General features: G+C 43.7%; 2 protein-coding genes across 3 annotated transcripts in view; one reads left to right on the top strand and one right to left on the bottom strand.

Moving 5' to 3' along the window:
- The window catches only part of hspbap1 (hspb associated protein 1), a gene marked incomplete at its 5' end in the record, with an annotated part of 18315 nt that extends 1745 nt beyond the window's left edge, over nt 1–16570 (top strand). The window contains 6 exons of the mRNA XM_080786021.1: nt 816–1003; nt 3633–3769; nt 5552–5723; nt 11006–11089; nt 12004–12117; nt 15554–16570. Coding sequence (XP_080642147.1) covers nt 816–1003; nt 3633–3769; nt 5552–5723; nt 11006–11089; nt 12004–12117; nt 15554–16144 — 1286 coding nt within the window. The 3' untranslated portion in view covers nt 16145–16570. The remainder of the gene's footprint in view (nt 1–815; nt 1004–3632; nt 3770–5551; nt 5724–11005; nt 11090–12003; nt 12118–15553) is intronic.
- A 315-nt stretch (nt 16571–16885) lies between these two features.
- slc15a2 (solute carrier family 15 member 2) overlaps nt 16886–26228 on the bottom strand; it is a 29985-nt gene continuing 20642 nt past the window's right edge. For both annotated transcript variants that reach the window (XM_080785145.1, XM_080785146.1), the window contains 8 exons: nt 25911–26039; nt 25094–25258; nt 24859–24905; nt 24212–24322; nt 23596–23704; nt 22639–22782; nt 21213–21317; nt 16886–19168 (listed from right to left, as the gene is read on the bottom strand). In XM_080785145.1, coding sequence (XP_080641271.1) covers nt 18932–19168; nt 21213–21317; nt 22639–22782; nt 23596–23704; nt 24212–24322; nt 24859–24905; nt 25094–25258; nt 25911–26039 — 1047 coding nt within the window. In that variant the 3' untranslated portion in view covers nt 16886–18931. The remainder of the gene's footprint in view (nt 19169–21212; nt 21318–22638; nt 22783–23595; nt 23705–24211; nt 24323–24858; nt 24906–25093; nt 25259–25910; nt 26040–26228) is intronic.

Below are 26228 nucleotides of genomic sequence, written 5' to 3'. Positions count from 1 at the left end.
AGAACGCCATTGACAATGAAGGGAATATTTACGTCATCTTGTCCCTAACGCAAACATTAAATGCCATTAACAATAAAGATAATTTAATGTTTGTTTTACATCACCATTACATCACCTAATCAGTTAGACATTAATATATTAGCGTCCCTTTTTTTTATTACTATTACTACTTTTTGGAAAAATTCCAATGATGAAGGATTACCATTTATTTATTTTAAATGTCCACATCACTTCACTATACCGAGCTTTTAAGGGCTGTGCATGTGGGTTGTGCATGTGCGCGCACAATAATTAGATGTCATCTTCTGTCATTCTCTTAAAGTGACAAATTAGATCAGCCGATCCGATGATGTATTAGCATGTCAGGGAAGTTGGTTTTGTCTTTTGTTGCAACTTGCCAGTGGTATTATCTGGCTCTGGTCTTCCTATAGGCTCTATAGTAATAAATAGTTAATTATCCGCGTAAATAACAGAAAACATGCTCTCAACCAAAAGCCAGCTAATTAGACTGCTAAATCAATTTTTACTGCTGCAGCAGCAACTGGACCAAAAATATAAATCTCATCAACCAAACCAGGGATTCGACACAAGGGGGAGAAAAGGGGAAATGGGCGGAACAATGATTTATTCACACCATAACATCGGCCCGTGTTTGAAATATAATTATATGTCACCTTGATAATACAGTGTGTGGGGGATCCTGATATGCAGCCTTCATTGATTTCAAAACAGGGTAATTTAAATGAATAGTTTAAGCATGTATGATCATTATAATCATATCTGTCTTTATGCCCCCCCCTCTCTCTCTCTGCCAGCACCCGTATTTGAAACACAATGCTCCTATGTGGAGGCACAACTGGGGCAGTTCCTGAGTTGGGCCAGTGGCCCGCCTGCTGGGTCAGACACGGGTCCGTTCCGTGATTACCCCCCCTCGGAATACTGGGCATATGCCGACTACAAGTACATCGCTTTGCTGTTCCGAGATCAACCTTCCATGTTTGAGGTTAGACCTGAGGACGATTCTTTAAAAAAACAGTCTTCAAAATCAACAGTTTTCTGAAAAACCTATGTTTCTTATGTCATTTGTTACTCAACCTTTTTCATGTCAAGGACCCCCGGAATTACATCTGTATTTGGCCGCGGACTCCCATCTGAAATTATGTTGTTCCAGGGACCCCCCCCCCCCAGAAGCAAAGATTTGAGTTAAAAACGTTCACTCTGAAAGAATATATATAACGTATTCAAAGATTTGTGCCACATTTTCACGATTTTTCAAAAATAGCAGACCTACAAGTTCATAGCGTGGCACTCAGTGCCGCGCTACGAGCTTGCAGATCTGCTATTTTTCATTTAGCTGAAGTATAACGTAATGCTTTAAAACACCAAAAGGGGTTCCCGTCCAGAATGGTTTAACGCTGCTAATCACAAATGTATTTATTTATTTATTTAATTGTGTTATTTTAGTATTTCAAACTAAAGTCTTTTTTCCCTGTAATTTAGCAACCATTTCACACATTTGAAGTCACTTACTTTAGTCACTTTAGCTTTTGAGGGTTGGATGGGTGAATTTATGGGAGCAGTTTCTTTTCTCCACTCTGTAGATATAATTCGGATTAATCTACTGTCAGGATGTATTTTAGGATTTCTGTTTAAGCGCTAGTATCGTTACCTTCAGCGTGTGACACATAGGCGTCACTGGGAATGGCCTGTCATGTTTGCTGATTTAAAAACCCCCCTTGATTAAAATTCATTCTTGCCTCTCTTAACCCATTTCGACCGAGACCGATTCTACTAAATGTCTTCTAAATCATGACTGTTTTCTGAAAAACCTATATTTTTATGTCAGTGGTTCTCAACTTTTTTCATGTCAAGGACCCCCGGAATTATCTGTATTTGGCCGTGGACCCCCCCCCCCCAAGAAGCAAAGATTTGAGTTAAAAACGTTCGCTCTGAAAGAATGTGTTCAAACATTTTGGCCACATTTTCACGATTTTTCAAAAATAGCAGACCTACAAGCTCGTAGCGCGGCACTTGGCGCCGAACTATGAGCTTGTAGAGTTGCTATTTTTCAACAGCTAAAGTACAACATAATGCTTTAAAACACCAAAAGGGGTTCCTGCCCAGAATGGGTTAAGATATTCTTCCCCCCCTGTTCTCTTTTGTCTGAGGCTTAAAAGTCAATTTGTGTCCCCAAAGCACTGCCACACATTGTTAATGCCACGCCATCACATTGATGATAATAATAAATTCCCATTGAGACAACTTTTACGAGTCTGCTAAAACCCATGCCTCGGAGAGGGCAGGCAGCGCCTTTTTAAATTGTGAACAGCGCAATATAAATTGCTGCCGCCTGAAGGCTAGATTGTCCATACTGCCATTTACAGCGGCCTGAATTATATTGTTATTATGCTAATAGCCTCATTATCCAAGAATGCTGCGGAGAATACCTGAGTTGTATGCTGCTACGCTGACAGTGAGTGATTGACACCCCAGTGTTTTTAACCCATTTAGACCTGAGGACGATTCTACAAAATGTCTAAAATCCTGACAGTTTTCTGAAAAACCCTATGTTTCTACTGTATAAAGTGTATATCAGCCGTTCTCAGACTATTTCACGTCAAGGAACCGCAAAATATGTATTTGGCCTCCGACCCCAATCTCAAAAATATGTTGTCCCAGGGAACCCCCCCCAGAAGCAAAGATGTGAGTTAAAAAACGTTCGCTCTGAAAGAATATATTCCAAATTTGCGCTACACATTTTCACTATTTTTCAATAGCTAAAGTATAACATAATGCTTTAAAACACCAAAAGGGGTTCCCGTTCAGTATGGGTTATAACAAAGACCCCGCAGACATGCAGTCACTCCACAATAAGGATCACTACTGGTTGTATGTAATTGACCTTGTCAAGACAGCTTGTGAAACGGGGATGTAGGTACAGTGTGCGATTGTGTCACAGTTCGCGCCCACACACTCTCTATCTCTATCGCCCTTCATATTACATTGTCTTTTTAATACAATTATTGTTTTTCCTTGTCCAGTTCTCCACCCACACGTCCATCGCTTAGACTAGAGTATATATTAATAGAGACGGCGACGGATTTCTCCTCCCATCCACTTGCATTAAGTTGCTCAAAAGCGCTATGAGGGCGATTTCACTCCTCCTTCCGGGTAGGAACAGAGTGCATTCTGGGATGGATTGGGCCAAAATCGTGAACACGCTCGGCCGTTGACTATCATTGCACGCGTTCACGTATGGAACGGCGTTCACAGCGTCATTGCTCCCAATGACATGAACGAACGTGCGCAATGACAGTCAACGGACCAAGCGCTGGCCTCGAGCTGCAATACCAAATTCGGCCATTTCATCCTCGGGGTTTCCTCTCGGTGACGTCTCCATTATATTTATACTCTAAAAGGTCCATCTACTGTAATAACATGCTGAACCTCAGATCCCAGCTGTATTTTTAACCATATTATCTAGCCAAATAGTGCATGTTAATTAACACCCCGAACGCCCGGGGGGTATAAATAGGATAATAGGTATAGTTAAACATCTAGTCGACTAGTAAACTAGGCCAACTAGTCAACTATAGTGACTGCCCTATACTGAACGCTGTGCAACTTTTCAGGATATCGTATGGGCCGACTTTGGCTACTCGGGACGCGACGGGAGGGAGAGCACCGTGTGGATCGGAACCGAAGGAGCCAACACGCCATGTCACCTGGACTCTTATGGTTGTAACCTGGTGCTGCAGGTGCAAGGAAGGTAAGAACTGACCTCGGATCTGTGTGGTCTGACCTCGTCACAACCCTCTCGGCACAGTGCCCACAGTTAATCTTTCACAGCTGCATTATGGGTATGAATAAAGGAAAGGAGACTCGGGAGGGGACAGACAAAACGCTCCCAGTGGGATTGGTGATGGAAGTGTCCTGTCCTGGCCTGCCATCTATTCATTCATTCAACTCTCCCCGGCATGGACGGACAGACGGCGCTCTGGAGAGACGAGCAACTCCCCTCTCCATCAGCGGTGATGGAGAGCGAAGGTGTTGCGAGCGCTATTTTCCTTCAATGACCGATGATAAGAGATCAAAAGGGCACAACATGACAGAGCACACTTGGGCGCACAGAGTGTGGTCTTGTCGTGTGCCCCCCCCATAGCCTCGGACAAAGACAAGTCATTTTCTGGCACCCCCCCTCTCCCCTCCTCTCCCCCTGATGGAGATAAGAGCTGAAGATGCCATTGATTTAGGAGGTGGCAGGCTGCCATTGTGGAACGATAGTATGGGGGTCTGTGACAAAAGAAGATAAAAGGTCCCTTTGTATCTTTACCCAAGTGGCCCCCGAACGATTTCTATCTCCCTTTTTTCTTGTGATTGGGTCTCGGCGCTCTCTTTCTTTCTTTTCATTCGGAGGTGATCTGAATTGGAAGGGGAAAAATGCCTCTGCCTCTGCCGGGGTGTGTGTCTGACGACGCAAGTCAATCTGTTGGAAATGTAAACGGGCTGTCGATTTGAGGCTTTTGCAAACGACGGGGGAAAATCGGTTGAACTTTGAATGAACTTTATGCCACAGAGTGAACCTTCCTCGCCCCCGCCCCCAAGGGTTGAATTCCTGCAACATAACAGTACTGTACATTCACACTATCAGCAAAATACCGGTTCTAGATTTGACCATTTGCCATTCACCATTTTTATCATGACATTTTGTCGCAACACTTTTTTGACGTTTTTAGTCAATTGCATGTCCTTGTAATTGTGTGTACTTAAGTCTTTCCAAATTGCACAATGAACAGGACACGGAGTTTTTTCGGATTTCTAGCGACATTTCTGTTTTTGGTTTTCCGAAAAGCGCACCCGGTGTGCGACCACCTTAACATTTTGTATCCGTCGGTAAGAAAGAAACCTTGTATCTCCATATTAAACTTTCTTGTATTCATTATATTTGAAGGCTATATTTTATCCTTTTTTTTAGTCCGACGATGAGCCGGTGACAAGGGGTGTAACGATACAGTACAGTAACTGCATAGAGCGCCAACGTCCTGACGTCACTCGCTCATCCCCTGGTTTCCACCTGGTTCACGGAAGTCATTTCTCTATGGAGATTAACACGGTGGTCATCCTAAAATCCTTATTGTCAGGGAGGCGTCTCTGTATCGCTTGCGACAGTCAGTCACTCATATTTGATACCGTCTGTTTCTAGCGAAAATCTTAACTAATTCAGTAGCAGTAACAATAGCAGTCAGTTGATTCTTCATCCCATATCCGGGATGACATGTTTATTTTTCAAACACAGTTCTTATATGAGGCGATCTAAAAATCCTTCCCTATGGGGATTACAATGCAAATAAAAAGTACAGTGCATGAACCTGTGGATTTTAGCGCCCTCTACCGATATTGACGTCAGACTTTGGTGCTCTATTTATTTGCATTTCTAAATAAAGAATCGTCCTACGGCCATTTATTTCACATTCAAATTCCACTTATAGCTTCGTATCCTGCAGTCCTATAATTTGACAGAGTGTTTTTTCCCCCCTGTATTCTTATGGAGGAAACGCTGGCACCTGTTCCCTCCCGAAGACACGGCCAGCTTGTACCCGACCAGGATCCCTTACGAGGAGTCCAGTGTCTTCAGCCAGGTGGACGTCCTGCGACCAGACCTCGAGAAATGCCCTGCCTTCCGGACGGCTAGGGCTCATGTCGTCACTCTGCACCCTGGACAGGTCAGTATACGCTTTCTCCATCCATCCATATCCATCTTCAACCGCTTATCCGTAGTCGGGTCACGGGGAGCTCCACCAGAGAGCTCCAGACTTCCCTCTCCAGAACAACATTAGTAAACTTCCTCCTGGGGGATCCTGAGGCGTCCCAAGAGCCAGGGAGTCGATGTGTTTCCTCCAACTGCGCCTTGGTCTGCCCCCCCGGGGGGTCTCCTCCCAGTGGGACGTGCCTTGAGGACCTCCCTAGGGAGACGCCCGAGAGGCATCCTAACCAGATGTCCGAACCACCTTAAGCTGGCTCCTTTCCAAGCTCAGAAGCAGCGACTCTACTCCGAGTCTCTCTCGCGTGACTGAGCTTGAACTCACTCTATCTCTAAGGGAGATGCCAGCCACCCGTCGAAGAAAACTCATTTCGGGCCACTTGTATTCGCGACCTTATTCTTTCAGTCATGAGCCACACTTCAGGACCATAGGTGAGAGTAGGAACGAAGATTGCTCGGTCGGTAGACGGAGAGCTTTTGCCTTCTGGCTCAGCTCTCTTTCCGTCACAACAGTGCACAACAATTTCTCTCCAAGGAATTGCAAAATAAATTGCTGTGTCAGAAACGCGACGCACTCGGAGTGTATTAAATTGCATGTCATTTCAGCTGTTAAGCCTTTTTGATTCATGAGCATTTGCTTTGACTTGGATTTATGTTAGGAGACCCTGCTTTTATTACATGGTCACAGCGCTAGATAGAACTGTGCGTACAATAAAGCTACTCGTGGGAATATTGACTTCAGTGTTGTTTCTGTCGACTAAAACCAAGACGAAGAATACAAAAATAAAAACTAAGCTATGATGACTAAAACTAAGACTAAATATACTGACAATTTCGTCAACAAATAAAAACTAGACTAAAATGTTAGGAAGGGACTATAGTGGACAAGAGATCCAGTATAAGTCATTTCATAATTAGTTGCATGCTGAAAATAGCTCGCAATGCGTCGCAGCGCGTCAATCAATCAATCAAATATTGATTGATTGATTTGATTGAATTGTTTATTGAACATGTAGAAACGGCAACAGAGCACACTCAACACTTCAAAAGGGATAGCGCCAAAAAAAAATCATCATTTCAGGACAAAAAAATGAAAATGAATGTGATAAGAAGAAAGTTCTAAACTGAGGTATGATGCTGTCAAAAAGTGTCTGATATGATTAGAGGAAAATGGCCTCTCGGGCTAACCGTTATTCAAAGGCCAGTCACTCTGATTTACTCCAGGTCACTCTGCAGGGCTTTCTTTAATGTATTCCACTCTCCCTCGTCTGCACAACGCCCTCTCAGTCTCAACCAAGGTTATAATAGTTAACCAAAAAAACGGAAACTAGAATTAAAAAAAACATTTTAGTTAACTGAAACTAAAAACTAAAAATAAATTAAAAAAACGATAACTAAACTGTATTGTGTGTCCTCAAAACGAACTAAAAACTAACTGAAATTATAGACAAAATACCCTTAGTTCAATCAATATTTATATAATATGCCTTTCGCATATTTATAATATAATCCTTTTAAATTCATTCGATTAATTTCCTCATCTCTCCAACAAGTTTTATACACAGTCCAATGTGGGATTACTTTGACTAAGAGGTCATTGTTGACTTCAGAAAGAACCAGCGCAGCCACTCACCACTCCTCATAGACGGACACTGCAGTGGATGTAGTGAGCGTTCCTGGGGGTACAGATCACAGACAGTCCGTCATGGTCCTCAAACACGTCCTCTCTTGTGAAGAGAGCCCAGAAACGGCTGTTCTTTCTGCGCCGGATGAGAAGAGCCCAACTCCCCCCGCTCACATCCTCACTATACTTTCTACAGGGGAACTATCCTGACAAACTGCATCTCTGTCTGGTCTGGAAGCTGCAATGAAGCAGACTGGAAAACAAGTACAGAGAGTATAGTGAGGACAGCGGAGAAAATCATCGGGACATCAGTGCCTTCCATCAAGGACACTGCAGCGCACAACCGCTGTCTGTCTCTAGGGCCAACAACATAAGAATGACCCCACCCACCCACACCAGGGACTGTTCACTCTGTCGCCTTCCGGCAGAAGGTATCGAAGCATTGGAAGTAAAACAGCATGATTTTCCAAGAGCTTTTTCCCCCCCAAGCCATCAGACTTTTGAACAAGTACAATATCCCCTAACCTTTAACCCCCTATTATGCTGCTATAAGGACTCCTGTTGTGCAATATATGTCTCTCAATGAACTAATGGTGCTTTTTAATTTATTTGTTTTTAAAAGTGGATTTTTAGATTTTAATAGTATTTTAGCTCTCTTTTAACCCATTCTGACCGGGAACCCGTTTTGGTGTTAGCATCATGTTATGCTTTAGCTATTGAAAAATAGCAGATCTACAAGCTCATAGCGCGCCACCGAGTGGCGCGCTACGAGCTTGTAGGTCTGCTATTTTTGAAAAATCGAAGAGCGACTGACATTTTTAGAATCTGATCCCAGGTCCGAATGGGTTAATCAGACCAGTGTGTGTCCAGTGAAAAACCTCGTATGAATCTGATCTCAGGTCAGAATGGGTTAACTAGCATACTAAAAGCCAGTGAAACGACATTTCGTTCTCTCTTATGCATTTTATGTATCTGCTGAATGACAATATAAAGCTATCCATCTATCTATCAATGACAGCGAGAGAGACGCAAGGAAGTGCCTTGTGGAAAAGGATGATCGTAAAATATGCGGAGCACGTCTCAAGGGTATAGGCCTATTGTATAACCCATTCTGACCTGAGATCAGATTCATACGAGGTTTCCACTGGACACACACTGGTCTGATTAACCCATTCTGACCTGAGATCAGATTCTAAAAATGTCAGTCGTTCTTCGATTTTTCAAAAATAGCAGACCTACAAGCTCGTAGCGCGCCACTCGGTGGCGCGCTACGAGCTTGTAGATCTGCTATTTTTCAATAGCTAAAGCATAACATGATGCCAACACCAAAATGGGTGCCCGTTCAGAATGGGATAAGGATCGGGCATTCGTGGAATGAGCAACACAGATAAATGTGTGGGTATAGCGCCCCCAAAACATTTGCCAAAATGTGGCAAGTGGTTGGTATTCACCCTTGCCACAACAGCTTGGTTTGGTATGGAACAGTATCTCTCTCTCACGTGCAAGGCAGAACTCGTCATCATTAAAGGCAATCTCAATGCAGTGAGATTCTGGAGCCAGTGGCGATCCCATATCTTCAGAATCTGGGACCTGTAACGTCATCCTCCAGGATGACAACGCTCGCCCCGTAGAGCCAGGACCACGGAGTACCTCCAAAATGTAGGAGTGGAGAGGATGGAAATGCTGTGAGTCCAGACCTCAACCCAATTGAACACTTGTGGGATCAGCTTGGGCGTGCTGTACGAGCGACCAACAGAACCAAGTGTTGTTTTTTTCCTTATTACTGTGGGAGAGTGCAATCATCCAATCCACTAAGCAACTCAAAGCAAGGGTTCAGGCAACCATTTGCAATTTTGGCAAATGTTTTGGGGGCGCTACCCACACGTTTAGCTGTGTTGCTCATTCCACGAATGCCCGATCCTTCTATACAGACTATACCTTGTTGTATGTACAGGTGACAACGATCAACGATTAAAATGATATAAAACATAAAATACCAATTGGTATTATCAAAGTGGAGAAATAAAGGACCAAAGTTACGTTTCTGAAATGTTTATATGTTTAAACAGTATATATTTTTAGGTTTTATTACACAATACTTACTCTTACTCTGATCTTTTTTAATCCTATACCTGACAAATAAACCAAAGTACGAAAAAAAACTAAGCATTTTCACCAAAATAAAAACTAGCAAACCCGCTTTAAAAACTAACTAAAACGAACTGAATTAGAAAAGGAAAAAAAGTCAAAACTAAAACTAAACTATAATGAAAAAAACAAAACTATTATAGCCTTGCTCTCGACAACTTGTTCAGATTCCAGCAGTGCTCTCTCTTGCTCTTAAAGAGTCAAAACAGTGACAGAGCAATTGGCCATCCATCTCGCTCACTATCTGCTGGCGCTAAGATCCCAAAAGCGACCACCAAACACAACTGTCCCCAGTTTCTGCGCAAATTGTCTGAGGGGGTGGAAACAGAAGTGTAACCTGCTGACTGACCTCTAGTAGTAGTAATATGAGTGGTTAAACACTTAAAACATTTATACTTAATTGACTCCCCAAGGGTCTATACTTGGTCCCCTCCGGTTTTTCCCCCCGCTCGACACACAATCTCTTTGTCGAAAATAGCCAATCTCTGAAATGGTAAATGGTAAATTTATATAGCGCCTTTATCCAAGGCCATTCACCCATTCACGCACACATTCATACACCGGTGGCGGCGGAAACCATGCAAGGCAGTAAGGCACCAACCAGCACATCAGGAGCAATTAGGGGTTCAGTGTCTCTTGCTCAAGGCCACTTCGACACTAACTCTGGGGGAGCCCACGGGGTTCGAGCTGGCAAACTTGCGCCGCTTCCCATCCGGTCACTGAGCCACCGCCGCCGCCGCCCCAGCTTGAAAGCTTTGCAACGAGACGTACTTACGTGAGCTTACACATCTGCTATTTCTGTGGGATTTTGTGTTCATGTTGGTTGAACGAGTGAAACAGTAAGCACTACAGAGAGGGCCCACTTGCCCAGACTATTAATGAGGTCGTTCATACAAAACACTGAAGGACAGAGCATTGTCTGATTCTGAATGACGGGTAGCCGACTGCTCTCTCTTAATACCGCCATTTACATCAGTGTATTTATTTTTGTTGTAACAAGCAGCACACCTGTCCCGGTTGGCCCCTATCAGTGCCAAGATCATAATAGCAATATTTCACCCGTTGTTTTAGACGAGAAACTGCCACAGTATACACATCACTTCCCCCAACCAGATATTGAGACACTGGCATAATAACTAAGCAACTCAAACCCAAGCATGCAGCATTCCTCCTCCTCTCTGGCCAAGGTGCAGGACATGAATTAATTAGAACAGCCGAGAAACCAGAAATCAATAAGTCTTGCCTTTTGTTGTTTTTTTTTTTGTTTTTTTTAATGGGAGACTTTATGAATGGAAAAGGAGTCAAGGACACATGCTGCCCTCACATGGACGCTCCCTGTAACTACAGCTATGTCCCCAATATATGCACTAAAATGTTTTTTTAAAACAATTGACAACTGTCTCTGGGTTTATGGACCATAGTAGATCATGATTCTCTGACATTTAAATGCTTATTGGGTTCTTTCTCCTCAGGTGCTGTTTGTCCCCAGACACTGGTGGCACTATGTGGAGTCAGTCGATCCCGTCACAGTCAGTGTCAACACCTGGATTGAGTTGGTGAGCTGAACCTTTGAACCCCCCTTTCTAATGAAAAGACGTGACATACGCTGGCCAAAATGTCTACTAGTTCTAGAGCACAATAACGCTGAGACGCCACGGTGTCGGCTAGTACTCGCTACATGCGCAGACACTTCATGAAACAACGTGGTAAAATGTAGCGGTGTCCCTGACCCTGACTAATGAGTTAAAATGTGGGAATATTTGAACTTTTATGCATGTCTATCTTAAATAGAGAGATGACTTCCGCACACCCGGTGGGCAATTTGGAGCAGGTGCGATGGTGACGAAGCATACACACACACACACCATAGGAGAAAGAAGGGACACCCGTACACACCGCCACTTGCTACTAGGTTCAAGAGCATTTATTTCTTAAGAGAGCAAACGTGTCTTCCTCAAAGCCCGAGGAAGGTCGCAAGACCGAAATGTTGCTCTCTTAACCCATTCTGACCTGAGATCAGATTCATACGAGGTTTCCACTGGACACACACTGGTCTGATTAACCCATTCTGACCTGAGATCAGATTAAACAAAATGTCAGTCGTTCTTCGACTTTTCAAAAATAGCAGACCTACAAGCTCGTAGCGCGCCACTCGGTGGCGCGCTATGAGCTTGTAGATCTGCTATTTTTCAATAGCTAAAGCATAACATGATGCCGACACCAAAAGGGGTTCCCGTTCAGAATGGGTTAAGAAATGAATGCCCCCCCCCCATTGGTGCTAGACAACTATTCTATTCAGATTAGAAAGCAGGCCACTCTCTCTAGCCTCGTCCGCTAGGAGGTCACAGACACTATACGAACTGCCGCAGACTACATATTGGTTTCACTTCCTTGACCTTATAACCAACTCGGGAGTCGGTTGTGCTTTTTTCTTTTCTTTTCGACTCGACTTTGATCTTTCCCTGAACAGGAAGTGGACGATGATGAGGCCAGAGTGGGCGAGGCCGTGACCAAAGCCGTCGTCTGTGCCCTGAAGACGACGCCCGGCAGTGACAACACCGACGTGTGGCTCAACCCCACCGAGGTGAGCTATTTAACCCATTTAGACCCCGAGGTCCTCCTGGGCCCGTGGCGGTTGGCGCAGCCGTCTGGGCACCGTGGCTTGGTAATCCAGTCTGGCAGTGTGTGCTGCGGGTTCGACTCCCGATCCCGACGGCCTTTACTGCGTGTCACCCCCCCCCCCCCCATCTCTCGCCCCATTTCCTTTCCTGTCAGCCTACTGTATACCTATCCCTCTATAATAAAAAAGAAAGAAAGAAAATAAAGGCGAAAGCCACAAAAAATATATCTTTAAAAAACAAAACAAATCCTGAATGTTTTCTGAAAAACCTATGTTTCTATGTCAGTGGTGCTCAACCTTTTTCATGTCAAGGCCGCCGACCACCATCTGAAAATATGTTGTTCCGGGCACCCCACCAGAAGCAAAGATTTGAGTTCAAAACGTTCACTCTGAAAGAATATATATATATTCAAAGATTTGCACCACATTTTCACGATTAAAAATAAATAAATAGCTAAAGCGCAACACACTGCTTTAAAGCACCAAAAAGGGGTTTCCGGCCCAGAGTGGGTTAACATAACAGCTTTCTGAATAATACATCGTCTTTACCTCTGCCAAGGACAAGGAGGTAATATTACGCCGTTCCATCTTTGTATCTGCCTCGTCTGTTCGACTTTCTCACTGATTGGCCATAAGAGGGGGGGGGGGGGTGTAGCAGTGTGCAGGGCCTGTCACAAAAGATGCTTTTAATGATTTGTCTTATAAAATGAAATAAAATATAACTTAGATAATCCATGAAGCAGACCCAAAGCGAGTTGGCTGCAAGTTTGCTTTAACCCATTCTGGATGGGAACCCCTTTTAAACTGTAGCTGTTGAAAAATAGCAGATCTACAAGCTCATAGCGCCGAGTGCCACGCTACGAGCTTGTAGATCTGCTATTTGTAACTCAAATCTTTGCTTCTGGGGGGGGGGGGGGGGGATCACTGGAACGGAACAACATATTTTCAGATGGGGGTCGGCGGCCAATTACATATATTTTTGGGGATCCTTGACATGAAAATGTTTGAGAACCACTGACATAGAAACATGAGGTTTTTCAGAAAAGTATTTTAGAAGACTTTGTAGAATCGTCCTCAGGTCTAAATGGGTTAAAACATTTTATGTTGGGAAGATGGGGGGGGGGGGGGAATTGGCGCTGCATGGTCAGCCATGCAAAAAGCCAAAAACATCTCGAACTCCAAGGCTACTAAACCGAGTGCTGCCGTTGGCATGTATCTCACGCCTGAGATGTAAGGACAGGTCTACTGGTGCTTCTTGTACCCACGCAAAACGTTGGCACTAATTTTGGAATGGGATTATAGTACCAATTTCTATGCTTTATGTTTTGCTGCACTGCCTGTTTTGGGGCATGGCACGTAGGAGTAAGAGACTCATTATTGCGCTGAATTATTGTTAGAGGCCTGGAAATGAGGTTAAATATTCTGTACTCCTGTACTGTGCTTCATAATTATGTTACATGTGGGAGTTAGCTATAATTTATAGTGTTCTATCATGACAGGTTGGACTGATATCACATTGATAACGTATAAAGGGACCATTTATACCTGACACCAGATTCTACAAAATGTCTTGTAAATCATGACAGTTTTCTGGAAAAAAAACCTATGTTTCAATGTCAGTGGTGCTCAAACTATTTCATGTCAAGGACCCCCAGAAACTATAGGCTAAGTAATTAGCCTCCGACGTCCCCCATCTGAAAATATGTTGTTCCAGGGACGACCTCCCAGAAGCAAAGATATGAGTTAAAAACGTTAACGCTACGAAAGAATATACAGTATATTCAAAGATTTGCGCCACATTTTCACGATTTTAGCAGATCAAAGGGGGTTCCCGTCCTGATTCCGGGTTAATGGATCATGAAATGCCATTGGTACTTCCTAGAAGTACAAAAACACGCTTCTATAGACGGCTCGTCTCGGAGGAGAGATGGCGAAAGAAGCTGCAAACGGCTTTAGTTTTCACATTAACATTTTGGACTGACTTATAGCTATAAAAAGTGATCCACATGCAGACAAAGTCTCACTTCCTCTCGTCACTCATTCCCCGTCTAAAAAAGGTTGAAAGCCTGGTACAGATTCTACCACACAAGAAACTCACACATCATCGGTTCCTCCTCCAGGGAACGGTGGCATTTGACTGTACCTGAGCTGCTATATAGAGGCACAGATCAGAAGGAACTTTTTCTTCCTACTTGGCAAGACTCCAGAGAAAGTGTAATGCCCTGAGCTGTACGGAGAGACTGAAACACAGACTTTAACCCAGATAAAGTGTAAAGCCCTGAGCTGTACGGAGAGACTGAAACACAAGACTTTAACCCAGAGAAAGTGTAATGCCCTGAGCTGTACGGAGAGACTGAAACACAGACTTTAACCCAGAGAAAGTGTAAAGCCCCTGAGCTGTATGGAGAGACTGAAACACAGACTTTAACCCAGAGAAAGTGTAATGCCCTGAGCTGTACGGAGAGACTGAAACACAGACTTTAACCCAGATGCTTTCTCTAAAGCCCTGAGCTGTACGGAGAGACTGAAACACAGACTTTAACCCAGATGCTTTCTCTAAAGCCCTGAGCTGTACGGAGAGACTGAAACACAGACGCTTTCTCAAGAGTCGAGTTCAGTCAACGATTGAAGGCTTGGATTCTTTCCAAGCTAGGCGGTTTCCCACCAGCGGACCCTTAACAGACCAGCTTTCCATTTAGAAGAGGCTTTCAGTTTATAGATACTGTACAATATTGGTTGAGTTACCACTATATGTCGGTTTGGCTGATATATATAGGCCATAATTTGACTTTTTCACGACATCGCTATGTCGGCAATTATGCAGGCAATGGGTCCCCGATTAATTTAACCACTCTTCAATGTTTGTTTGTTTTAGTTTTTTTGAAAGTTAAATGTTCTCAAATAGAATTTCACTTTTCCACAATATATTCAAAATCATCGTTCAGGCTCTAGTTACCACCGATGTCAACTTGGATTAGACATACAGTACACAAGGTCAATGAGATCTAAACAGGAATACTAAAGCAGTGGTTCCCAAAGTGGGGTCCGGGGAGGCAGGGACCCCCGCCAGGGGTCCTTGAGGGAGTTCCAGGGGGTCCCCAGCTGAATGATAGTTTGGAACCAAATGGACCCTTATGGGTCTGTTAAATTAACATTGATTTTACAATCTAAATTGTGGGTCCCAGAGATAGAAATGCCATTAAAAACGGGTTGAGAATCACTGCTAGAGCCGTAAAAATCTCCTCTTATGTGGGCTCCCTGGCATGTTTTCAAATAGGGGTCCGCGCGCGGGCTAATTAGTGTCAATTTGGGGGTCCTTGACATGAAAAGGTTTGGGCACCACTGTACTAAAGGATGCTACTATAATAACAACCTCCATGTAACCTTTTCGTCGTCACAGGACGACAGAGTGGCGTCCCACGATGAGAACATGCGTTACGTGAACCTGGCGGTGCAGGCCCGTATGGAGAGAGAGGAGAGGTGTGGGCAGCAGCAGCAGCGCCGCGGCAACAAACCCACAATGCACCACTCCGGAGCAGCAGCAGCGGTCAAGCGGGACTCCAGCGGGGTGGAGAAGAAAAGGAACAGCGGCTCGTCGTCCTCCTCCGGACAGGACACAGCTGCGTCTGCGTCGTCGTCCCGTGCCGCCGTTCCATTCGGGCCTCATCTCATCCCGGTGCCCCGCGGCGGTGAAGGAGCGCCACAGACCAGCAGGCCCGTCGCCGTGCCCGCTGAGACGCAGGAACGTAGCGGACGGGCACGTGGTGGTGGCGGCTGTGAAACAGACAGGACTCCAGAACACCAGGAGGAGGCAGCCGAAAGGGCAGAGGAGGAGGACGTATATTCCACTCACGTGAATCCACGCTTCTCGATCACCACCAATGACTTGATAGACTGTCTGGTGCATCCCGATGTCGTCGCTCGCGTCACGGAGCTTCTGCTGGACAGGCAGAGGCGAGGTCGCAGTGTCACCACCACCACGGCACCTTAATCCTCCTTTTTATAGACCCGAGGACGATTCTACTAAAATGTCTTCTAAAATCATGACACTTTTCTGGAAAAACCTCATGTTTCTATGTTAGTGGTTCTCAACCTTTTTCATGTTAAGGACCTCCTCTCCTGAACCAAAGATTTGAGCTAAAAACGTTCGCTCTGAAAGAATATAGTATATAAAGATTTGCGCCACATTTTCACTATTTTTCAAAAATAGCAGACAGACCTACAAGCTCGTAGCTTGTAGATCTGCTATTTTTCTATAGCTAAAGTATAACATAATGCTTAAAACACCAAACAGGGTTCCCACCGAAAATGGGTTAACCTTTCTATTCATGAATAAATATTCATTTATAAAGCTCGTGAGTCTATATCAACTTAACTTGAGGATTTGACATAAGGACAAACGGGGTATACATTTCAACTGAACTGATACTGTGCACGGTAGGATATTGACAGTTTAGCAATATACAGGCAAACCTGGCTACGAACGAGAAGGGAATGCAGTGGATAAAGCCTGAGTTATTAGTTTGTTGTTCAGCGTTCTCTCCTCTTACCGATGTCTTTACATGGACTTGTGGGGGGGGGGGGGGGTTTACTCACCGAGCTATGACAAACTTCTGAGGCCTGATGCTTGCATGCCCTAACCGTTCATTCAAATATGGAAATAATTATCTTGGCAGGGAAGAGTGGTCGAATATGAATTAAAAAAAGAAAGGAATATGCATCATGTACTAAATGGCAAAAGGAAAATACATTTTATTTCATACTTTCAACAGTACAAAAATGTCTCCCAGAATTAGTAAATAATTATACTTTTCCTTTCTTATCAAGTATCGTGGGTCCCATAATTGGCACATTTATGTAAACTGAACCAGTTTATCAATTAACACAGCTTCTATGTATAGCTTAACTTATCACTTCATTCTTTCAGCAGCTTCGAAAGAAAGAAAAAGGTAGGCCTGGGTGGTATCAAGGCATTACACCATTTGTATACATTTATATACCATCAAAAATATTGTTGAAGGAACAATGTAAAATGTTACAGGGAAATAATTAGTGGCTGGTCATGTCTCTAAGCTAATCAATTACACGTGATAATAAAACTTTTTTTTAATTGCCACATATACTGTTGTAATTTCATTTTCAGCCAAAAAGCAGTTCATTTTATTCAACTGCCAGTCGGTCACCACTAGGGATGGAGCTCGTTAATTTGTATTGATGACATGACATTTTTGCGGCTTACGCCTTTTTACAAACGGAAGGCAATTGACCTTATTACCAATAATATAATATTAAAGCCAAGGAACTGTTAACTGGTTACTAGTATGTGTACAGAAAGTGTCTTTAAAAGCGTAATGTTGTTTACTCGGTTGGCAGACTATCAATACACTTTTAGACATGTTTGTGCCAGCGTGGGCGATTATGTCGAACACCTTATCTTGATTGTTTGAACACGACGTCTTGGGCCGGTCTATGCTCGATAACAGGCTTGATAAGCCCAAAGCTTATTGATAACGGATACTCGATAAGCTCGTTTTCAGATTTTTCCGGGTATAGAGCTCCATCCCTAGTCACCACCACCACCACCACCACACATTTCATCTCCGTTCAGTCCACTGACGGACCTATGGAAGAAAGGTGCTAAGTTCCTGTCTATTCATTCCATGGGCCATGTAATAAATATGTAAACCTGGTAAACCTTGTGACTCGTCCAAGTAGGCTAATTGCATATTAAGACTAGCCTGGCGCAACCAGACTTCATCTGCCTGCACTGCATGTTGCCCCCACGCAGGGCAGCGCAGTGGTATATTAGATTAGTATCGCAGAGTGAGACTATAAACCCATTTAGACCCAAGGACAATTCTACATAATATGCCTTCTAAATCAGTTTTCTGAAAAATCCTATGTTTCTATATGTCAGTGGTGTGATCAACCTTTTCCATGTCAAGGACCCGCAGCATTATCTGTATTTGGCCACGGACCACCAGCAGCTCAGCTTATTTATTTTTTCTTCTTTTTTTTTCTTCTTTTTTTTACAAAAATACCGTCATATACCAGATAATTATACCCCAGGGAAATGTCAGGAAGGTGTGAAAAAATAGATACTGTCCAAGCCTATATTATGGAAGCAAATCGGAAACATACGCTAAAAATGTATAGAACAAATACAAAATCTGTACATTAATACATTTACATCTGTACATTACTGTCATTCTACAGAGATACGGTACTTATTCCTTCATCGCCTACTTGTGTGTTCTTAGTGCTATCTTCTTGACCAGTGTTAGTAAAAGTCTGTGTTTTACTCATGCTGAAAATAGCAGACCGACAAGCTCAACTAACCCATCTGAGTCTTAAGCCCTATAGGCCTATATAACCACACCAAAGGGTCACCATGCAACAACTCCTTGCAGGTCCAAACGGTTGCAAGGAGTTAACGCAAAAACCGCTTCGACCCTTTGGTGCGTTGAACGACGCGCGTCAACGTGCAACAAGACATATCACACACCGCAGGGACAACGCTAAAACCGTCTCGACCCTTTGGTGGGGTTAGGGCTTTAGGCTATAAACTCGGGCTTAAAAGGTCTCAGAAGTAAAACACTCACATAGAGAAATATCAAACTGGCTCATCTTAAAAATTCACACAAAACAAAAAAAATATTTCTTTTAAAAACAGAGTAGAATTTCCCAAAAGGCTGCCTACACTACTAGTAAACAACAGCACTCGTCGTGTCACTCGCGGACGATTAAAAAAGCCGAACCTACGGATGGGGTGTTTTTTTTACATTTTGGTGCTGCGCTCTATTCTGTTCAGCTGTAGGTCGTCGTCCGTTTGTTTGTTGGGTTTGTGGAAGTCCTCTTTGTCGTCGTCGTCCTCGTCTTTGGCCGTCAACTCCAGGTTGTTGTCCTTGAAGAGCTCGGCCTCGTCGGGGTCAACGTATTTGTAGAAGTAGGCCATGATGGAGAAGATGATGCACACGGCCACCAGGAGCAGGGCAAACAACAAGAACTCCACCCACTGTGCCGACAGAGAGACATATGACTGTGATGTAGGGCGTTCACTTCTAGGCATTTTTTACTAGTTGCCTAGTTTATATAGTCGACTAGTTGTTTAACTACGTGTAATTATTATTTTTCTTTTGGAAAATGTGTAGGCTACATTCAAAAACTGTGTACATTGGTGACTATAACTATAATGTATCTGATCTTGAGGCCTACGAAATCGGGGAACATCTTATCAACTAGTCTACTAGTACCAACAAGGTCGACTAGTGGATTTACTAGTCGACTTGTTGCTTAATGCCCTACTGTGATGGGTCTCGTATAAATAGTCGGGGATTCTCATCAGAAGAATATAGTCCAGTCTGGGAATACATTTCTTTATCAATGTGTTTGTAAAGGGGTCTAGCAGTGGTGTTTTTGTCGACTAAAACTATGACGAAAGATGTTCCGTCGACTACCCTTTTTTCACTGACGAAAAACCAATTGAAAACTAAGCTATGACGACTAAAACTATGACTAAATATACTGTCGATTTACAACTGTAGATTTAGTCCACTGAAATTGTATGGTATTTAGTCGACTAAAACTAAAACGTGACTGAAATTTAAATTTTAACTATAGGGGGATTTCATCGTCATTCTGTATCCATTCCAAGCATTTGTTTTGCCACGGAAAAACACTCCCTTGTGCTAAAAACGAACGTAACCACATTTTGGGCAAGTGGCTATATGGCCCAAGGAGTGTTCTTTCGTGCAAAACTAATGCTTGGAATGGATTCAGCCTTATATTGGTTGTTAATGGTACCCCAACTTTCAGCAGCTGTCACTAATTATCCCAGGGAAACGGAATTTAAATCTTCGTGAGATGTGTTACTATACTACACCTTTACAAAACACATTGCTGAAGAAATGTATTGGTAAGAAATGTATTCCCAGATTGTATTAATATCCCCTGACTAAAAGAGATGTATACAGTATGAGAATAGAAAACAGACTAACACCTGACTGAACACAATGTACAGTATATTATTCACTATTTTGAGCCCTTATGAATCAGCTGTGAGAAAAGTTGTACCCGTGTTCTTAAATATCAAGAACAAGTCTGTTTGTCCAAACTGGAAATATCATTATACCATTTATTGAACTGAGACTTATGTTAATAAGTGCTGTAGTAATCAATCAATCTTAGTTTTGTTGCCATCTGGTGGACTATTGAAGAATTTAAAAACTAAAAAAAAAATCTATGGTGAGACCTTGTAAAGCAAAGGAAGAGGAATTTGCTTGTGATTGTACAAATGCCTTCTAAATCAGTGGTTCTCCAACCTTTATCGTGCCAACTTAACACAATCGGCGCCGGGATTTCTTTCAAAATAGCAGCTCGGGGTGCCGCCACAGATATGGCAGCTTTTACTCTGAAAGTAATGTCGCTTTGCTTACCTCGCTATGACTACGATAAAGTTTATTTTTTTAAACGAGAGGCACATTGAAGTCGGAAATGAAGAGTTTAGTATATCCATCTGGTCAAAACCACGGAGAGCTCCCTAGATTAGGAGATACGAGCCTTTCTTTCTGAGCCGTAAACAGGGAAGTGAACGGCAGCGCACATGCGCCAACAGCAAGGAGTATGGTTCAGAAGGAGAGGCCAACCCCCCCCCCCCCAAAGAAAAAGAACAAAAAAATCGTTTGATATCAATGAAAATGCGCTAGCTAGGGCGTGTGTACACGTCCTCGCAATCCATCGGTTGGATTAGCTAGGACGGACGGCTCCACACGTCCTCGGGTTAAGGAGCCCTAAAATGTATTTGGTGAAAACAAGCCATATTCAACTGCCGATAACTATAAAGAACGGAAGATTGAGGGCACAGTGTTTCTTCTCCGGACAACGGGGGGGGGAGGCCCACGTCCTCCCCCTCAACCTCCCCCCAGACATTCACTGTTTGCATCATCAACGAACAAAAAATACATTCTGTGGGTGGGTCTCGGCAGATTAGCAACAACAATGGAAGTGACGGATTAATTAATTAATTAGTGGCAGACTGCCAGCAATTAACGAGGACATACCTGATCCAGGCCCGCCCCTTCTGCCACGATGAGCACTATGATGTTCCCGAAGGCCACCGTGAGCAGCCAGCCGGCCTGCAGCACTGACTTCATGTTAGCCGGAGCCTAGAGAGAGGCAGGGAGAGGAGACAACGTTAGGGTCAGCCTAGAGAGAGAGAGGCAGGGAGAGGAGACAACGTTAGGGTCAGCCTAGAGAGAGAGAGGCAGGGAGAGGAGACAACGTTAGGGTCAGCCTAGAGAGAGAGGCCAGGGAGGGGAGACAACGTTAGGGTCAGCCTAGAGAGAGAGGCCAGGGAGAGGAGACAACGTTAGGGTCAGCCTAGAGAGAGAGGCCAGGGAGGGGAGACAACGTTAGGGTCAGCCTAGAGAGAGAGGCCAGGGAGAGGAGACAACGTTAGGGTCAGCCTAGAGAGAGAGGCCAGGGAGAGGAGACAACGTTAAGGTCAGCCTAGAGAGAGAGGCCAGGGAGGGGAGACAACGTTAGGGTCAGCCTAGAGAGAGAGGCCAGGGAGAGGAGACAACGTTAGGGTCAGCCTAGAGAGAGAGGCAGGGAGGGGCACATGTCTCCCCCCTGCTCCGCTCCCTCCACTGGCTCCCGGTCGCTGCCCGCACAGAATACAAAACCCTGATGCTGGCATTCAAAGCAACCAAAGGTATGGCTCCCCCATATCTTGCAAGTATGATCGAACCCTACAAACCCTCCCGCTCACTCAGATCAGCCAACGCAGGGAAGCTGGAAGTACCCTCACTAAAAACGCCGGGACAACGCTCCACACGTCCCAAACTCTTCTCCCTTCTGGCTCCAAAACTGTGGAATGCACTTCCCATTGCAGTCAGAACTGCAGCATCACTCCCAATCTTCCGCCGTAGTCTGAAAACCCACCTTTTCAGACTCCATCATGGCCCATAGCACTTACCCCACCCCCTTAGATAGCAATTCTAGTAGTCATAGCACGTCATAGTACATATGTGTAGCATAGTAGTATAGATGTATAGCTTATATGTATAGTTTCATTATAGATATTCCACTGTTACTTTCTTAGCTACGCATGTTTCATGATAAATGTCTTTATGTGATGTATTCCCATGCTTTTGTTCTTGCTTAATGTAAGTCGCTCTGGATTAAGAGCGTCTGCTAAATGCCTAAATTGTAAATTGTAAATTGAGGGGAGACAACGGTAGGATCATTGGGAGCAGTGTTGTTTTCGACGATTAAATCTACGACGAAAAATGTTTTTTCACTGACTAAATAAAAACTAAATGAAAACGAATCTATGATGACTAAAACTAAGACTAAATATATATCGACAATTTCGTCAGCAAATAGAAGTTAGGGAGGGACTGGTGGACAAGAGATCCAGTTTAATGCTAGGCCTTTGCATACGCCTGTAAGGTCGTATTATATTATTATATTATAGGGGCTGACCTGTGAGTAGGAGAACTCCAGGCCTGTGATGGAGAACATGACCTCTCCGGCCGTCATCAGGACATACTGGGGAATCTGCCACGCAATGTGCACGTCGTTGGCCTTCACGTCCTCCATCTTGTGGGCCTCCACCTTACCCGATTTCTGGAAGGCAAAGATGGCCATAACAACACATGAGGGGAGCCTCTTTTTTTTCGATGGGCACTGATGGGACGCTTTTTTTTGCCGGCTACTACTAGTAGGGTGGGGTTATATATATACAAAAACTATGCCTAAACCTAACCTTAACCCATTTCGACCTGAGGCCGATTTAAAAAAAAAAAAGTCTTCCAAGTTAAAACCTATGTTTCTATGTCAGTGGTGCTCAACCCCAGACCCCCAGAATTATCTGTATTTGGCTGCAGACCCCCCCCCCCCCCCCCATCTGAAGATATATTGTTCCAGGGACGTCCCAGAAGCTAATATTTGAGTTCAAATCCTTCGCTCCGAGAGAATATATATTCAAAGATTTGCACCACATTTTCACCACATTTTCACGAAAACGAAATGGAAACTAGTAAATGAATTAAACTAAGCTATGATGACTAAAACTAAGACTAAATATAATTGACAATTTCGTCAACGAATAAAAACTAGACTAAAATGTTAGGAAGAGACTAGTTTACAAGAGATCTAGTATAAATAAAATAAGTAATTTTACACTTGGTTGAATGCTGAAAATACCCGATAATTGTAGGCTATTTTAAGTTTAAAATCAGTCATTACGACGGCATCAAGGCCCGCCAAAATACCTATATAATAATATAATAAGTCGACTAAATCAACTATAGATTTAGTCGACTACAATCTTATGATATTTACAAACACTAAATCCATTTCGGGTGACTAAAATGGGACGAAAACCAAATAGAGACTAGGACTATTTCTTTGAATATCTCTCCACACTCAGTATCCTACCTCCAACAGAATAACAGAGTAGGAGGCTCCAAAGTCTAGAAGGCCGAGGTCAAGAACGTTGCAATTGCCAGGTCCCATGTCGGATGGACACAATTTGACATCTGTATACCTACAATACCAGAGGAAACAATGTATGATTGATGGATTGAAAAGTGATTGATTTTTTTTATTAGTATGTAGAATGGGTACATTTCAAACAAAACGACAGGTCAATACAAAAACTGTTACTAGTCTGGACACACCATGATTAAGCACTAAACACACTTGTTTACAACGGGGTCCAGCATTTTCAATTCATCAGAACATTTAGAGACTATACACTTCTATAAAAACAGGAAATCATCATATAGAGAAAGTAAAAAAGGGGAAAGAATGTGTACAGTATGGGGTAAAATGGGTGGGGGACGACGACACAGATTTTACAGGGGCCAGTTTCGAATTGCAGCCGTCCACAGGCGCTCTTCGAGAGTGCTTTTGAAGGAGTCAAGGGTTTCACATGTCTTAATGTCTGTTGGTAGGGCGTTCCACATTTTAGTGGCATATAGGAGCTGGGTTGAGGAAACAAACAACTGAATTAATAGTTTTGAGTGGTATCGGTTTCTAGTACTGTACTTACGTGTTCCTCGCCACGGTCCTGTTGTTATAGGAGACACTATAGTTGGCACCCACTTCGAACGTCTCCACTCCAACCGTTAGGGTTACCGCCCTGAGCTGTGTGTTGATGAACCTGTTTAAAACAGCCCTTGGGTTAATAGCCTACAGTATAGACTATAGAGCGTCGCAGTCCCGCCCCCTTTCATGACGACGCCAGGCCCGGGAAATGATTCCCAATGCATTTTTCCCCATAGACATTTCAAAAAGTATTTATTTAAAGACGGTTTAAGTCCTTTTTACCCAGTCTGTAAAACGACTGCCCTCTCCAGACCACGAATGCAGCATTTACTACATGGTGAAAGAGATGCACATGGCCCTCCTTTCCATGCCATGCCAAAAGGAAGGCAGCATTCAGGAGAATTGCTTTTTTTTCCTCAGACGTTTCCTGAACTTAAACACAGCATTTTGCGTTGAACACATTTATTTAGAAATCCATGTCGTTAACTTACACCGCATCTCCACTAGCTAAAGACTGCTGGGTTGTGCCCCGGAAATAGCTGATCTACAAGCTCTCAACGCGTCGCCAGCTTGCAGATCTGCTATTTCTGTCCAAAAGTGCCCTCTCGAACACTCTCTGCATGACCCTGAATACATTATACTGTAGCCTACCTCAAATGCGGGTCGCCATTGGAACTTTTCATCGTAAGGTCTGTCACCTGCATTGTCGATAAAAAAAACAAGAACAACGATGCCAATATAAATGCAACGATCACTCAACATTGACAACAGAAAAACTGTTGGGTGTGTATTCAGTGTGTCCAATTATCAATCTCCACCAAAGCAAGTTTTAAACCCCAGATAAATAAATGTGACTCTGTGTACATTAGGAAAGCTAAAAACTCACAAGTTTACACGCGATCCCGGTGTCTCTGGGAAATAAGATGAGAGTGTGGGCTTCCTGCGACGTGAAGGTCTGAGTGCACACGGACGTTTCTGCACCGAAGCTCATCTCCACGTTCACCTCCTTGGAGGGTTGCCCTAATCGAAGCCTTACATATTCAGGAGGGTCCTGAGAGGACACAAGAGAGGCCTCGTACGGTTAATGATCAGCTTACACGTGGGTTTTCAACAGGTGGTCCGTGCATGGACCACTGGTGGTCCGTGGAGGTATTGCATGCGTGGTCCCTGACCATTCATTTAGTAATGTATAGGATTTGTTTTAAATGTTCTTCCCACTAGTTGAGAAACGGTGAACGGAATGACCTGGTGACCTAGGATGAGTCCATCTGCTGGCCAATGGAGAGCGACGTTGCTACGTGGCGGCCATCTTACCGAGGGGCAGCATAACATTGTGTGTTTATATATTTATGCGGTTTGGTTTGTTATAAACGTCAGGCGTCTGCATACTTATATGCCCTTCTAAAATTAAGCAGATAAGCGGTCTGAATCATAGCCACGCTGATAACGTTTGCATTAAACCAACCCGTTTGTTTATCCGTCAAGATTTGAGGGAGTTATGACTATTTGTGTTTGAGCTGCCATAGAACATACTGTACTGTAGTCCCTTCAGCAAGATGGCCGCCGCCGGGTGAACTACGTCAGAGACTCCACCTTGAGCCATCTAGCCTTTATATGTGTCTACATGGTTCCATTGGCCATGCCTGTAATGTAATAGTGCAAAACGGCAAAGAACTAGTTTTTCCGTCCTCCATTATATTTACCTCGAGGTATTTGATTGGCTGTGTAAACAGGTCACCGTTCTCTGGGATCTTTAGAGAGACGTCCCTCTCTGCCAGGTTATAGACCTGCAGGAGACACTCCCCCGGAGGCGCAGGCTCCACCACCGTTTGCTGGAAGACAGGAATGGATATACAAGCAGTGGATATATAAGCTGTTTGTGATTGTGTGCATGCTGCACATGTGTTTGTACATTTAGATTCATTCAGTATAACCAGAGGGAATTCAATTCGTTTTTCCCCCCCTAAAACATGATCATCAGGTATTATGATTATAGCTGCACAGCTGTTGTTGTATGATAA

The sequence above is a fragment of the Protomyctophum bolini genome (assembly GCF_963924005.1).
Source record: "Protomyctophum bolini genome assembly, chromosome: 16".
Taxonomy (NCBI): domain Eukaryota; kingdom Metazoa; phylum Chordata; class Actinopteri; order Myctophiformes; family Myctophidae; genus Protomyctophum; species Protomyctophum bolini.
This window is presented reverse-complemented; position numbering and strand designations above follow the sequence as displayed.